The sequence below is a fragment of the Medicago sativa genome, chromosome 2 (assembly GCF_051527215.1).
Source record: "Medicago sativa cultivar Bolivia chromosome 2, Bolivia_mono, whole genome shotgun sequence".
Classification (NCBI taxonomy): Eukaryota; Viridiplantae; Streptophyta; class Magnoliopsida; order Fabales; family Fabaceae; genus Medicago; species Medicago sativa.
The window spans coordinates 22319130-22334104 of record NC_140750.1 but is presented as its reverse complement, the minus strand read 5'-3'; the positions used below and the strand labels follow the sequence as shown (position 1 = coordinate 22334104).

At 32.3% G+C, this 14975-nt stretch overlaps 2 protein-coding genes across 2 annotated transcripts; both read right to left on the bottom strand.

Annotated features, from left to right (window-relative positions):
• Positions 1-2329: 2329 nt before the first annotated feature.
• LOC146945552 (cellulose synthase A catalytic subunit 4 [UDP-forming]-like) lies at positions 2330-8040 on the bottom strand. The gene is made up of 12 exons (XM_085743884.1): positions 7929-8040; positions 7578-7779; positions 7182-7300; positions 7010-7064; positions 6759-6909; positions 6052-6664; positions 5426-5563; positions 5043-5168; positions 4727-4939; positions 4123-4638; positions 3626-3976; positions 2330-3109 (listed from the first exon to the last, which is right to left on the bottom strand). Exons 1-12 carry the CDS (start codon positions 7995-7997, stop codon positions 2528-2530), a joined length of 3135 nt encoding a protein of 1044 aa, XP_085600010.1. The 5' UTR covers positions 7998-8040; the 3' UTR covers positions 2330-2527.
• A 1829-nt stretch (positions 8041-9869) lies between these two features.
• On the bottom strand, positions 9870-12571 carry QRT3 (Pectin lyase-like superfamily protein). Its single transcript, XM_085743883.1, has 3 exons — positions 12098-12571; positions 11728-11964; positions 9870-11292 (listed from the first exon to the last, which is right to left on the bottom strand). The coding sequence occupies exons 1-3, from the start codon at positions 12323-12325 to the stop codon at positions 10264-10266; spliced, it is 1494 nt and encodes a 497-aa protein (XP_085600009.1). The 5' UTR covers positions 12326-12571; the 3' UTR covers positions 9870-10263.
• Positions 12572-14975: the final 2404 nt, after the last annotated feature.

Genomic DNA, 14975 nt, shown 5'->3' with positions numbered 1-14975 from the left:
TAAAAAAGGAATGTGATACAGTGTCTGAATCATACAATTTAGGTAACATCTATATTAGCTTTTTAAACTAACATAACCAAATTTGTTCATCAAAATATTAGCCTCCATTGTGCACGTATCGTTCTTGATATAACCTCTGTTATGATTCAACAATTTACCAATAGAGACAAAACAATTGAAACTCTGACGATAACGGTAACGAGCATCAAACTAGTGTTTTGTTTCTGCAAATCAAAATTTTATCTAATAAAAGAAAATGAGATTAGTTAAAATCACATAAGAGGATAAAAATAACCTCAATACAAACACACACATCCACACCGGTAAGTAAACTACACGTAAATAAACTACCTTTTTTTTTATCAAGAAGTTGTTATCGTTTTGGTCAACAATGAAGTTGCCCTTAGTATATGACCTTTTGTTTTGACGATGTTCGTTTAGTTGCTAGTTTCTTTGATGATGTTTATTAGCTACGTTGTCGTTAATACTTATCAAATATTAGGTATAGCCTAGAAACTGTTAAAGCACCTAGCAATCATTGCCTCATTGTGTCATAAGGATTCTTAGATGTCAAGTGTTGCCTTTTGTTCCTCTTTGGGTGGCAAACCTTTTTGAAAACATGATTGAATCTATTCACATATGGTTGATTCGTATCAATCATTCTCTCTGCCTCTGATTCTTGAATTTCATGAAGTTTGATTCGATTAATGATATTTTGAATCGTATCATACGGGAATTGAATCAATATTCCTTATTTCACATCATTATTTTCTTCTGGGCTTATTTTTTGAAGTGTTGAATAGACTCACACATCTTTGAATCGTATCAAACTTCATCTGTTGAATTTTGATTCGACTCAAGCTTAGCCTGATTCGTATCAGTCTTCATACTTCCAGATAGACTATTTCTACATGTCTGAATCGAATCAGACATTAAGTGAATTGAATCATACATTGTTTTATGTGAAAATTTTACACTTGCCACTCATTACTATATATAGCTTTATCCTCTCAAATCCCAAACTACTGAATCATTAGCAACTATTCTCTCTAGAGTCTCCAAACCTCTCTCTCCACTTGTTTTTCAGATTAAAAACTTTTTCTAATAATCATTGTGGTCTTTGGAACATAGATTGCTAGAGTGCTATATGGATTGCATTGTGATTTCTTTCAAGGAACTTGGTTGAGAATCAAGGGTCCAAAGTAAATAGAGTGATTTCTTTCCACCTCCAAGGGTCCAAAGTGGGTTTTATTGAGTTTTTGTTTTGCTCTAAATTTTGTTTTCATGTAAACAAAAAAATCTTACCGATTTTCATTCATTTTAAAATATGGTAAGTTATCATTTGTGAATTTTGTATGAGATAACTATCTTTCATTAGTTAATTAGTTAAATTTAGTTTTTATATCTTTTAATACAAATAAAAATAATTATAACATAGTAATTATAATATATCGTAAAAAAGAATATATGAGAAAATATTTGTCACTAAAGAGTGAGTTAAAAGAATTATTTTTCAATACATAAACATATAAAGAAAAGAATTATAATATACTCAGTGGCGTAGCCAGTATCTTTGATCAGGGGGTTGAGGCATTTTAACTTTATTAGAGATACCAAAGGTCTATGTAGTCATTTTATCTTTTAATTTTATCATTTATTTAAACTACTAAATTTATAAACTTGTCATTTTTTTTGCCAATCAAATAACTAATTTCAATATTTATCACATGAAAGATTGAGTCAAAGTGATTATAGTTATACTCTCTTGAGGTGGAGCAGGAAAAAAAAGGAAGAAAAACAGAGAGAATAAAAAATGAAGAAAGACTTATTCCCTACGTCATAAAATATAAGAAAAATAATAATCAATTCACGCTTAATAAAAAAAATTAAAATATAATAATTTGGTGTATATCTTTTTATGTTCTACTCGAAATAAGTTTCACAAGAATTCCTCTAGCCAATATGAAATATTAAGTTATTATAATAATTTGGTGTATATCTTTTTGTGTTCTACTCATCTCTTGAGGTGAAACTTAATTATTATACAAATAATTTATACACAAAAGATTTCGGTTATTCGGACTTCCAATCCACAAGGACTAAAGGAATTATCAGAGAGATACTATCTAAACACAACCTTTTTCTACCTAATTTCTTTACTTAATCATTGAGAAAATCGATCACTTACTCGACATGCACGTGCCACTTAACCATGCAACTTGAAAACATTCACATCGAAAATTAAAGTTAATACAAAACATCAAGTTAGCAGCGTTGAGCATTACTATCAAGAATCAAGTTCCATTAGATGAATGAAGAATGATCAAGCTGAGCCAAAACTCTGAATATGTTTTCCCAAAAATTAACAATAGTTACAATATAAGACTCAAGTTTATCATTTAACCCTATATACAAATACAAGGTAACTCTTCTTTGAAATACAAAGACTCAATAAAGCAATGAGACAATGAAAACATGCACAAATAAATTCAAAAACAACACATTAACATGCCTCTTTCACAACTTCTCAGCATTCTACACCACATTGTTTGAGAATAGGACCAGTTTGCTTAGGCAAGAAAGGATCAATCCTAACCCAAATCAATGAGAAAATTGATGCCAAAAGGATTGACCAAAGTACCACAATAGTAGGAGTCCTGTTTTGTTTTCCCATAAGACCTTTAAGGAAAGGATATAAATGAACAATGACCCAAAATGCAAAGAATAGCTTCCCAAATAAAGGTCCCCATGAACCACTACCACTGTTAATAGCATCAGAGACACCAGCAACAACGCCAACAATGTTCAAGATTATAAGAGTGGTTGGTGGAATGAGAAGTGTTGTCCATTTGAAGAGATATAACTCTCCGAATTCAGCATCATCTGCTGCTTTTGCTGTGACAGTAAAGTTTGTGTCTACTCCAGCTAGAACTTTGAGGAAACCTTGAAACACTGCAAAAAGATGTGCTGATACACCTCCAATCACCCAGAATTGCTCGTTTCTCCACCAGTCTTCGATCGCAACTCCACTCCATCGAAGCTCGAGTACACCGGTTAAAATGATGGATATAAATAGTGCCATAAACCAAATACTAGCAAGGTTGGTCAGCTGCACAACAAATAAAAACAAAAACTTACATTTAGAAGACAAATATATAATAGCATCAATAATCTCAAAGGTATTGAATTGCGATCATGATCGTGTTATGATCCTTGATATTACAAAGAACACAATTAAATGCAGTTAGAGCAACCTCAATTGAGGTTGCGTTGCGGTTACTGATACATCATAAACCTTGATACTGCGACCTAGATTGCGGCCATAGACATTTTTTAATACTCTAAAGGTCTATTTTGATTGGCTTGTTCGAGTCTATCTACTAGCATTAGAACTTGTGAAATTGTTTGTGAAAACAACTTATTAAGCTCTCTAGGATAGTTTATGAGACTTCATTTCATCTTTTGTTATAGAAATAACTTATACATAGACACTTGTATGATAAACGTTTATGCTATCAACGCTTAATTAAGGTGTTAGTCCAGATAGGGCGTGTTATGTGTCACATTTTCTTCTAAGTGATTATGAATCTAAGTGATTACAAGAAATTGATAGAGGTGAACTTACAGTAGGAATGATGAACTTTCCAGTGAGGAGACACACAGCTGGAATTGTGCAGTATGCAAGCAAAGGGATTGAAGTGAATGGATAAACAATGGTATTAGTATAAGCCAACCTCTCAAGATACTTTAGTTTTCCTCCATAACCATACCACAACGGACAATGGCGACTAAGGAAAATCTCAACAGAACCTAAAGCCCACCTCAGAACTTGGTGCAACCTATCTGACAGATTGATAGGTGCAGACCCCTTGAAAGCAGGCCTCTTTGGCATGCAATATACTGATTTCCATCCTCTGCAGTGCATCTTAAATCCAGTCAAAATATCTTCTGTGACTGAGCCATAAATCCATCCAATCTGTAATGGAAAACATATTTGTCAGAATGATTCATAGATATAGTAATTGTTAGAACAGGAACCCTAGTTTCATATCCAAGCAAAGCTTCAAGAAAATCAAAATGTTTCTTCATTGTGTTAAGATTAATGAGTTTATTTATTTTTACCTCTTTTCCCCAGTCAGTCTTCTCTTCATAGCCACAACTTATGTTATGAATGGCTTCCTTAACCAATGATTGTGTATTTGTGCCTTCAGGAAGTCCTCCATTTTCCATCAAAGTTGAAGCAATGAAAACCGGAGACTGACCGAATCGCTTCTCGAAATTTTTCTGTGACATGAGTGTTGACTTTTCTAGCTCCTCGTACCCTTCAAGTCCTTCTTCAATCTCTTCGAGATCAAACATGGAACCAGATCCTTTTCTAACATAATCCTTTCCTCCCATTTTCTTCTTCTTGTACAATCTACTAAAGAGACTTCTTCCATTTGTTCCTGACTTCTTTTTTGATTTGGTTTTCCTTGAACCACAACAAAAGCAACACCATTTAGGCCAACAATCACATGTCATCTTTGGCCTTTTCTCAGAAACTGGTGGATCATAGCCATACAATGCTTGTCTGTTGAACACAGTTCCGGTACCGACATACACTGGACCTTGAATACCATCAAGCCCTTTCATATTGATCTATGATAAAAACAACGTTTAATGGCCATTTTTTTTAAGTGAAATTTCATTAATTTGTTGATTTGAAGTTAAGGAGAACGATACTTACATCAAAGAAGACAGTGTTGCGATTAGCATATCGATCGTGACGATCAATACCATCAAATCTCTGAGGAAATTGGACATAGCAGAGTTTCTTCCCAAGTTGAGGATCCATTAGGAAGCACATGGCCTCTCTAATAGCCTTGCTATTGTTGATGTAGTGATCACAATCGAGATTCAACATGAATGGTGCATTTGTAAGCACAGCAGAAACTCGAACCTTTTGAGGACAGACAAAAACAACAAGAGTTATAAACAAACATGTTTCTGATATCTTAATCCTGCACAAATTAAAGAATTCAATGTCATGTTTTTGAACTTACCAAAGCATTCATGGCACCGGCTTTCTTGTGATGTGGATAACCGGGACGTTTTTCACGTGAAATATACACAAGTTTTGGCAGTTCCTTGCCTTCCACGTCTAGTGCACCAGCACTTCCTAAGTATACCTGCAAAGCCAAGTCCATGAGCCATATCAGTGTGTAAACTTCACCTAAATTATATATAAACTGTTTCTATATACCATTATGGTAACCTTGTGAAACGAAGCTGAAAAGGGCTTATAAGCATATCACAAGTTATTTTCATAAGCATATCCAAACACTTAGCAAATAAGGTGCTATTGTTGTGTGTGGTTTGTTCCTTAATTGTAAGATAATGAAAAGTACATAAAGCAATAACAAGTTAGAGGATGAAATAGCCAAACCTGAATCATCCCTGGATGATCACGAGTGTTGTTACCAGGCCATGGAGTTCCATCTTGCATAACCCAACCCTCCTCAGGTTTCTTCAGAGCCTTTGCCACCAAAGCATTAATTTTCACTTTAAATTCTTCATATTCTCTCTGCCATGCAACAAACACACAAAAGTTACTATAAGGCTCTCATAGACACTAAGTGCTGGTTTAGATTGACTAATTTGAATTTATCTACTAGCATAAACATTTGCGAGACTCTTTCAGAGAGTTTATGGAAACAATTTATAACATATACATAAGTTGTCTTCAACTAGTTTACATAAACTCTCCAGGATAGCTTACATAAACATCTTATATCATAGGCCTATTCGGATTGACTTATTTGAATCTATTAATATAAACACTTGAACTACGTATGGCATGTTCATAATCTATCTTCAGCTTATTTCTGTAAGCTATGCATTATAGTTTATGAAAAAAATTTGACTTTAATTTATCTTCAGCTATAGAAACAACTTATACATAAACACTTCTAATAAGCATTTATGTTATAAACGCTTAAATAAGTTTTTATCCAAACAAAGCCTAAAATAAGAAAACAAAACCAAAAATAAAATCATATCTTTAAATCTCACCTTCATAGACCTTCTTTCCTTGACAAAAGTAGGCTCAACCTTATCCTTCAAGTAATCAATCTTCTCATTAAAGTAATACTCAGGTGCCCTTGGTTCAATACTATACTTTTTACAAAAAGGAACCCACCTTCGAGCAAACTCAGAAGTTTCAGCCAAACAATCAAACAAAAGCATAGAAGCACCATCATCTGATACATAGCATGTAACTTTCTCAACAGGGTAGTCAACAGAAAGTATGGACAGAACAGTGTTTGCTGTTATAATAGGCGGTTCTTTCAAAGGATCAACAGAACTAACAAAAACATCAACAGGCGAAAGCTGGTTTGGTTCGCCTTCACGTTCAAATCTTATAGATAAACGGTCTAAGTAAGTTTCGCGTGTGATTGGTAACCATTTTGGAAACTGGTCAAGTATCCATGACAGTGCAAACCATATTTCACATATTACTGATATGAGCCATAGAGGGTATGCATCATATGCAGGTGTTAAGATACGGAAACGGAAGAAGAAAGCTAGGATTACAAGTCTCATCACAATTACTATTCGGTATGGATTTATTAAGCTTGATGGTATTGGAACTTTGCGCCATAATGGTTGTCTTGCTTCAGCCATACTGTAATAATAAGGTAAAAATAAATAAAATCAGTGAAAATTTAAACATTCGTACATTATTTACAATAAAGAGTATATTAGAAGTGATAACTTACAGGTACTCATCTTCTTCACCTTGGTCTTCTTTACCATCCTCTTTGTTCAGCAGACCTCTCTTTTCTTGCCTTACTTTCCATTTTTCTACTCTTTCTTGCCATTCTTCATTGCTGTAGAATTCTTTCTCCCCTTCCAAATCCTTTCCAGTAACTAGAAAACAGTAGAGCACAATATGATGAACAATTTGTATAATGGATAATAAGCAATTTGTATACACAATAGTCTTTTCAAAATTATACAAGGTTCTTACCACTTCCTGCTGAAGAAAAAGTATGCAATTTCTGTTGATTGTAATCCACACTTTCCTGTAAATAATCATATAATCTTTTTAATTATTCATATTTAAACAATTCTAATTATCCGATTCATTTCTGTTAATTTCACATTCATGAGTATTCTTTCATATCATTAAAAGAAATTACCACATGATTAACATCGCGGTTCTGGTCTAGATCATCATGATGATTCTTGACCGGAAACTCATCTTCAAAATCATCTCCATCAAGGTTCTCATCTTCATCTCCAACCACTCTTGGACAACCTGCAGGGAAGTCATCATCATCATCATCATCAAAATCAGTTTTAAATACCGAATCAGATTGGACGGATGAGATTGAAAACTTCGCAACATAGTTACTACTGCAACAAATCTGTTTTCTATATCCAATCACATTTCACCATTTACTAGTGCAAGTATTTTAGAAAATAACATTATGGTATATCTAAATAGTAAGATCTGATTGAACGTACGTGTAAAACTTTTTTACACATACAAATTAGCTTTATTATGATAACAAAAAGTTTCATTAAAGGCTAACCTTTATGGCGCTTATAGCGAGTGTTGCATTGAGGACAACATTGATTCCCTTCACTCCTTTCATACTCATAACAAGGTTTACAAACAGGAAATGCACACACATGACAAGCCACAAAAAGCTCTCCATTTTCCTTATATCCAATCTCATCACCACAAACTCGACATATTTTCGATGAAGATTTATTGGTAGGAGGAGGCTTATGCTGCAAAAACAACAAAAATATAAGATACAATACATGTAAGACCAATGCTTTATAAAACAAACTAGGAATCGAACCAACAAGACATTCTGATCATGGTTCAACTACTTTAAACTTTCCAAACCAAAATGAAAGAAAGAAAAGATAAATACCTCATCAGAGTCATGTGAGAAATGAGAATTAGAGCCGGTGATCAAGCCAGCCATGGTGTTTGTGGCCATGGATGGCAAGAAGCCAAAGATAGTTACAAAGAAAATAGGAGTTAGAAGGAAGAGTATAGAAGAAAAGAGTTATATAAGAAATGGTAGGTTGAGAGTAAAACATCAAAATCATAGTTGTAGATGGAAGAGTAGTGTGTACCAAACTGTGAGTTGGAAGGTCATAGGTTTGAGTCTAAGAGACGTTAAGGGAAAGAGTGATTGTTTGTTGTGAAAGGCTTTTCTTTATTTATTATTATTATTAACATTGCTTGGACTTAAAGGTGGTGATGTCTTTTTCTAGTTCTTCTTCATACATGATCAATAAGATACGTGTTTTGTTTCATATTTCACATTATGCTTGGTTATAATGTCACGTTCTAGACTTTAATTTTCAGATCACAGTAATTAGAATTGTTTTAATATAAATATGTAGAAAAATTGAAGACATGGTTTCTGTAGAGGCGTCATTTCTAGTTCTTAAAAAAAATGGGTACACATTGCCCATAAGGTCATAAGGGAGATATGATGTCACATCTTCACATTTCTTAGCAGACAATTTAATGGAAAAATATACGTTTTGTAGGAAGAAAGGAAGATCGTTTGATATTGCGTAATAGTCGGTAGTCACATGTAAGATCTCCAATCCAAAGTTCCAAAATGGAACATTCTGAGTTTGTCTTAAAATTTCAATCATATTATATTACTTATTTGAATAATATGTAATATGAGTTTCTTTACTTATAAAATAAATGAGGCATTCCTCCGTAGTCCATCATTGTTTGGGAGATAATTTCCCTATGAAAATCTCATATTTTTGAATGTTTTGGTCGATGTGCATAAACCACTGGATCAATTAGTCATATTATACAACATTTGAACTAATGATAATACCTTTTGATCCAATGGTAAAAACAAAGGTATACATTGTGCAAGATTTATCTCATTTGTACGCTATAAAATTGGTCATTTTTTAAGGTGTATTCCTAAACGACACAAATTGTCAAAGTAATATTTCCGAAGGACACAATACTTTTAGGATGCATATATTGAAACTCATGTTGAATGTGGGAAATACTTTCCCTTTTTATTGTTATTGTTGTTCAAGTTTAAAATTTTGGATTTCTAGGCATACAAAGAAGCTATGAGGTATGTCAGTGGACTTGGATCACAACTCGTTCTCTTTCATTTTCAAAGATGGTGGTTGCTCAATAGGTCAATCAGAATTGTTCATCCCATCGAGCCGTAACTCATGATGCGTCTCAACTCCCGATGCTTGTTTTCGCGATTTTTTGACCAATTCAAGGAGTCTAATGAGAAATTCAAGGGGCCTATTGAGCAATCGTATTCAAAGATGGGTTTGCCAACTTAACATACTGAAGTCAAAATTTTCATAGTTGAGATTGGGCCTAAATTAAAATGCCCTTGCTAGATACACCCTTCTCTTTAAAATATTTTCAACTAATGCAACGATCTATATTTCAAAATATTTTCAGCTAAACCGTTTAGGCATCAAAGTCAGTTCACAAAATTTATGGGGCAGGGGAGATTAGGAGAAGTAAGCTCTAAAATTTTCAATTAAACTAGCTTTGTATAAAAGTCACATGATGACAAACCATACATAGTATGATTTACTATTTTACTTAAACATTATCAACTAGCACATGTCTCAAAATAGTAGTTTTTGCTTAGAATTTGTTCACCGTCTATTTTATGACACACAAAACTTCAAATTCACATTTATACAGTTCAACATTATCAACTAACATGTTCAAAATTGCCACCTGAAAGTTATCTAACCTGAAGACCTACTCCATTCACCTCATTATTATTTGCAACAACAAAGACATTGATCGGCTTCAAAAAAAAAAAGAAGACATTGATCTAAAATTAGTGTCATTTTAATATTCAATATAATATTAATTATTTTTTTTAATTGTATCATCCAAATAATAATATGTTCATGGTGAATAAACTAATAATTAATACTGGGCTTCAGCCTTCTTTGTAACCAAAAAAAAAAAAAACAAATAATTAATAAGATTAATTACTTTCTTTCTTTCTTTCATGTATATCTTCTCTAAATAACTAAATGTGACAAGTATATAAATGAAATCTAAATCTTCTTAAAAATCTATGAGAATGTTTAGTATGGTACTAAATTTACTCTAAGTTTATCCAAAGGAAGTAAAGAAGACTTCTCAACCAAATGTATACACATTTCCCTCTTCAATCAAATTCATGACTTCTATATCATGCTTACTTTCATCTCACTAGCTTGAAACCTTCTTCAACTTGACATACTTTGATCCACCGCGACAAAAACATTCGCAGCAACTGCTTCATTCGTTTCAATAACAACGCGATTGTCCGACACATTTCTGATAGCATGATTAGGAAAACTGCTACCTGTTGAACTTAATGAGTACTGAACATTTTTGATAAGGTTAGGAAAAAGAAGAATGTTGTTAAAATCAACATTCCATGAAGTTCCATTCCCTTGCAACGACCTTTTCGCGACAGTAGCCTTTAAATTCATCCCCGTTGCAACGTTCCTATCAACAATAACTTGATCAACTTGATGAAAAGGACTGTTTGATTTATCCAAATGAACAATTTCAACACCTTGATTTGATCCAGAGAACATGTTATCTACAATGGTAACACCATTTAAAACACCTTTCATAGATTTCAACACAATATTCGCATCACCAAGGAAGAAACTACTAGAAATATGAAGTTGAACAGGATCTTCAGCAACAATACTTGTGTAATCCATGTAAGAATTCACAATCCTTGTTTGTGTTAAACCAGGTAGTTTCAAATAAATTCCGGTACCGCCGAATCCAGTGGCCTTATTGTAACAATGTACACCAGAAAATGTGTTTGCTTGACCAGTTACCATGATTCCTATAGCAGCAGAGAAAATTACAACATCGGTGACAGCATTATCGTTACCTTGGATGTTTATTCCTGTGCCTGAGAAATTCCTTTCGTGTTTATCGCCTCCGGCGGTTATGTGTTGGCCAAGGAAAGAGTTTCTTATGTATGTTTCATGGCCACTTTGGACTAAAATTCCATTGGTTGTGAAATGTGTAATGTAACAATTGTCTATGTTTGTTCTGAGTGAGTTTATGACTGAAATGCCCCCTCCTCTAAAGTTTGAATCCAATAAGAGGTCCTTGAGAGTTATGTACTCAAAATTGTAGGATGATGAAGGTGAATTTTTTCCATCATTTTCATTTGATGAGGTTGACAAATCAATGATGTAGCCATCATTTGGAAAATCATCTGAAGCTTTTATGGTTCCTCCATGTATCTGTTTTTCCATCAAATTAAAACAACAAAAAATCAAATTAACATGTCAAAAATTTTGATTTCTTTTGAATGCTTTATTGAATAAACAAATGAAAAACAAAAACTTGAATATGTTAATAGAAATAGTCAATTCTCATTTTCTTGGTCTAGTTAGACCAACTACTTCACCATCATGACTAAAAATACTAAATTGTGACTAATTGTCTCAAAAATTGAATTTGGCCTAGCCATAAAGTCTTAAAACACTTCCAATTGTCAAATAATTAGTTTTTCTACAGTTGGTAGATACTTTTCATACTGTAAAAAAAAAAGGACAGCATGCAATTTTTCTACAGTTGTGCATCCTCGAGAATCAGTTTCTACAGTTGTACGCAGAGATATTTGATTTATAGTTTTGTTTATGTAATTAGCAAATGAAACAATTTCGCAGGCGTACCATGATGTTCCCAACGCTGGTTACCGGTAACTTGAGTGACTTTCTGATCATGTAATTTCCACCTTCAAGATTAATTTGTGCACCTCCAAGGTTACTGATGCCTTCCATCAAATATCCTTCGCTTGGACCGTTGGCTGCATCTGCTATGGCTGCAAGTAATGCTTCAGTGCTATCTGAATTTCCTGTAGGGTCTGCACCATAGGATGTCACATGGTATACTCTTGGATTGTTCATACCCTACACAACAACAAAAAAATCATCAAACATTCGATATTTTCCGACAATAAATATGACAAACTTAGGTACAATGTTATAGGCATTGTTCCTAGTATTCTCTACTAAAATTATCGTATATGATTGTATTATATACCTCAGCTGGCTGAGAAGAAGGAGAAGGTGCAAAAGAAGATGATGGTGTTGAAACAATAGAATCATGTCTTGTTAAAGAGGCTTTAAATGATTGCAATCTTCGTATTGTTTCATGATAATTTCCATCAGAAATTTTCCTAGTAGGTAAATTTTTGTCACCATAAACACCAATTACAATGAAACAAACAACCTCAAGAAGCATGAAACAAACAAAATATTTTCTTGTCATTTTTGTTGGTATATTTGGTTAGAGGTTTAAGGTTCTATAAGGTTAGTGTGAAGCAGTTGAGGAAAAACGTACTAGGTGTGTGTCCATTTAAATAGGGTAGAGGGAGAACATAATGGGAGAGTGACAAGACATGGAAAGAAGTTATGTTAACTAAGATTTGATAGGAAAATGTGTAGGGACATTTTCATATTCGATCATACACATAACACCTTCATTAATTTTTTAGACTATGATATTTATTTTAGTGAAGTTTGCTATGTTACATGTATATATATATTTTTTTTTTACTTTCCTATGACTTCATAGAAAAGTAAGCAGTTACCAACTTCTTACTTTTCGAACCTTTTACTAGTTTGACATTTGTGTAAAAAGTATTTTGGAGTAGGAAGAAAGCACACATATGTAGTATTGTTTGATTATTGGGGTAGAGTGGATCCACCATACAATAAATATCTCAAAGGGTTATGAGATTGGTTGCTTCATTATGGTAAATCAGGACAAAATTAATGTTTGGTGGGTAATCCGTAATGTATTAATTGCTTAATTAGAGGGGATTTTTAGTCATTTGAATTTCATAGGCTAGGGACTAAATGGGCATGATAAAATTATTTCGATGGTTAGCCAAAAAAAGTAAGTATTATATTCTATGGTTTTTCAATGGTACGCCTCCCATTTAAAGCGTTAAATTAAATAACAATTCCAATTGTACTATAGTTGAATTTATAATTATAAACAAAAATGGAAACAAATTTGACGTAACAAAACATATCAAATTAATGTTTGGTGGTAGTCTATTATACCATTTGACAAAAAATAAAATTGTCTACTTTTTTTTTACTAGGAGGAATTACTTACTAACATTAACGTGTAATTTATCATAAAATGAAAAGTGGTGTGACATGCGCAGAAGTTTTAAATAAAAATTTAGTTTATTATTGCATGCTTACTTGTATTTATCAAAATATAATTTTTTTTAATCTTTTATTTAATAGCTATTATTCCCTATCTTAAATTTAAATATTTAACCTTTTATTTAAAAGACAAGTTTTTTTTTTATCGTGGATATGGATTAGTACTTGAAAATCCTTTGAATCTTTAACATCTTGACTGACGTTGGATTTCGATAGTAAAAAAAGTTCAGTCTTCATTGTGATAAGGTTTGAGACATCGACTATGTCTCTTAGTAGTGATGATATAACTTGTCCTTAAAACAATTTCAGTATTTTTTTTTTTTCCAAAGAAAAACAATTTCAGTGTTAAATATGAATCTTCACGCAAACCTTTTCTCATCTTTAGGAAGCGAGACATTATATTTTTTTTCTTACAATAATTTGTTTGTACGTATTAGCAAAATGTTGTTCAAGTTTTTATATATGTCATACATTATGCATATATAGCTTCATGATCGAAAAATGTGCTCGTTTTATATAATCATAAGGAGTTAACATGATTAAGAGAAACCATGCAAAGATTGCTCTCCTTAAATTTAGAGGATTGTCGAAAAGAACTCGATCATGCTTTGGGTGCCTTAAAATTTAATTTGGGGCAACAAGTAGTAGTCCATGAAGAGACGTAAACAATCCAAGTCTTGAAATGATTTAAAATGAGCTGTGGTTCATGTTTGCCAAGATAAATTTTACGAGACCCACGAAACTATTATCTTCGTGCTTAAGTGAAAATCAAAGAGAAATTCAACTTTGTTGACCAGAAAGAAAAGGAGAGAAATACCATTTTTACATATATAAAAATAATAGAATGTAAGTTTTGTTACATGCCATTCCATTCCACTTCATTTCATTCCGTTTCGTTCTATTCCATCAATCTAACCAGAGTCGAGTAGCTCTTGTCACAATTTTTACGCTTCATAACTTGTTGTACATATTATATTTCATAAACACAACCATTGAATATTTTTTTTATCTTAACGATCATGCATGATTATAGAAAATGAATATCGATAACCATATTTTATAAAAAAAAATTATCAAATAGTTTAATGATCATAATTTCATCTTTTAAAGTGCATATTATAATGTCCATAATAACTTAATTATGTTCACGTGTACTTGTAATCAATATTTTACTTGTATTTTAAAAAAATTATGATACATTGATCATTGAAACCTATTTATATATAAAGTGTCATATTTTTTGAAGGATAAAGTGTCATGTTTTTATTCACAAAAAGAAAGTGTCAAATATTTTTAAAATTTGAATTAAATAGGTTTTTGATCTCTATAAAATTTTTAAATTTCTAGTTTTAGTCCCTTAAAATTTCTCATTAATTTTTGGTCCTTAAAAAAATTTCTGGCACAACTTTTGGTCTCTGCATTTAAGTAAAATCATGTGTATCTTTCAAAAATTTCTATTATTTTTTTGTGGTCGTGTTTAGTACGCATAGAAATCTCTCTTGTAAAAGTTTTTTTTAATAAGAGATGAATTAAATATGAATTTTAAAGTTTTTAGCGCTTAAAAATTCATATTTAATTCATATATTGTTAAAAAATACAAATTTTTTGTAGAAGAGATTGTTATAATATTATAAACATCTCTATGAAAATTCATTCAAAAATGTGAAGTATACACATGATTTGATTTTAAAACAGAGACTATAAGTGGCGGTAGAAATTTTTTTTGTACCAAAAATTGA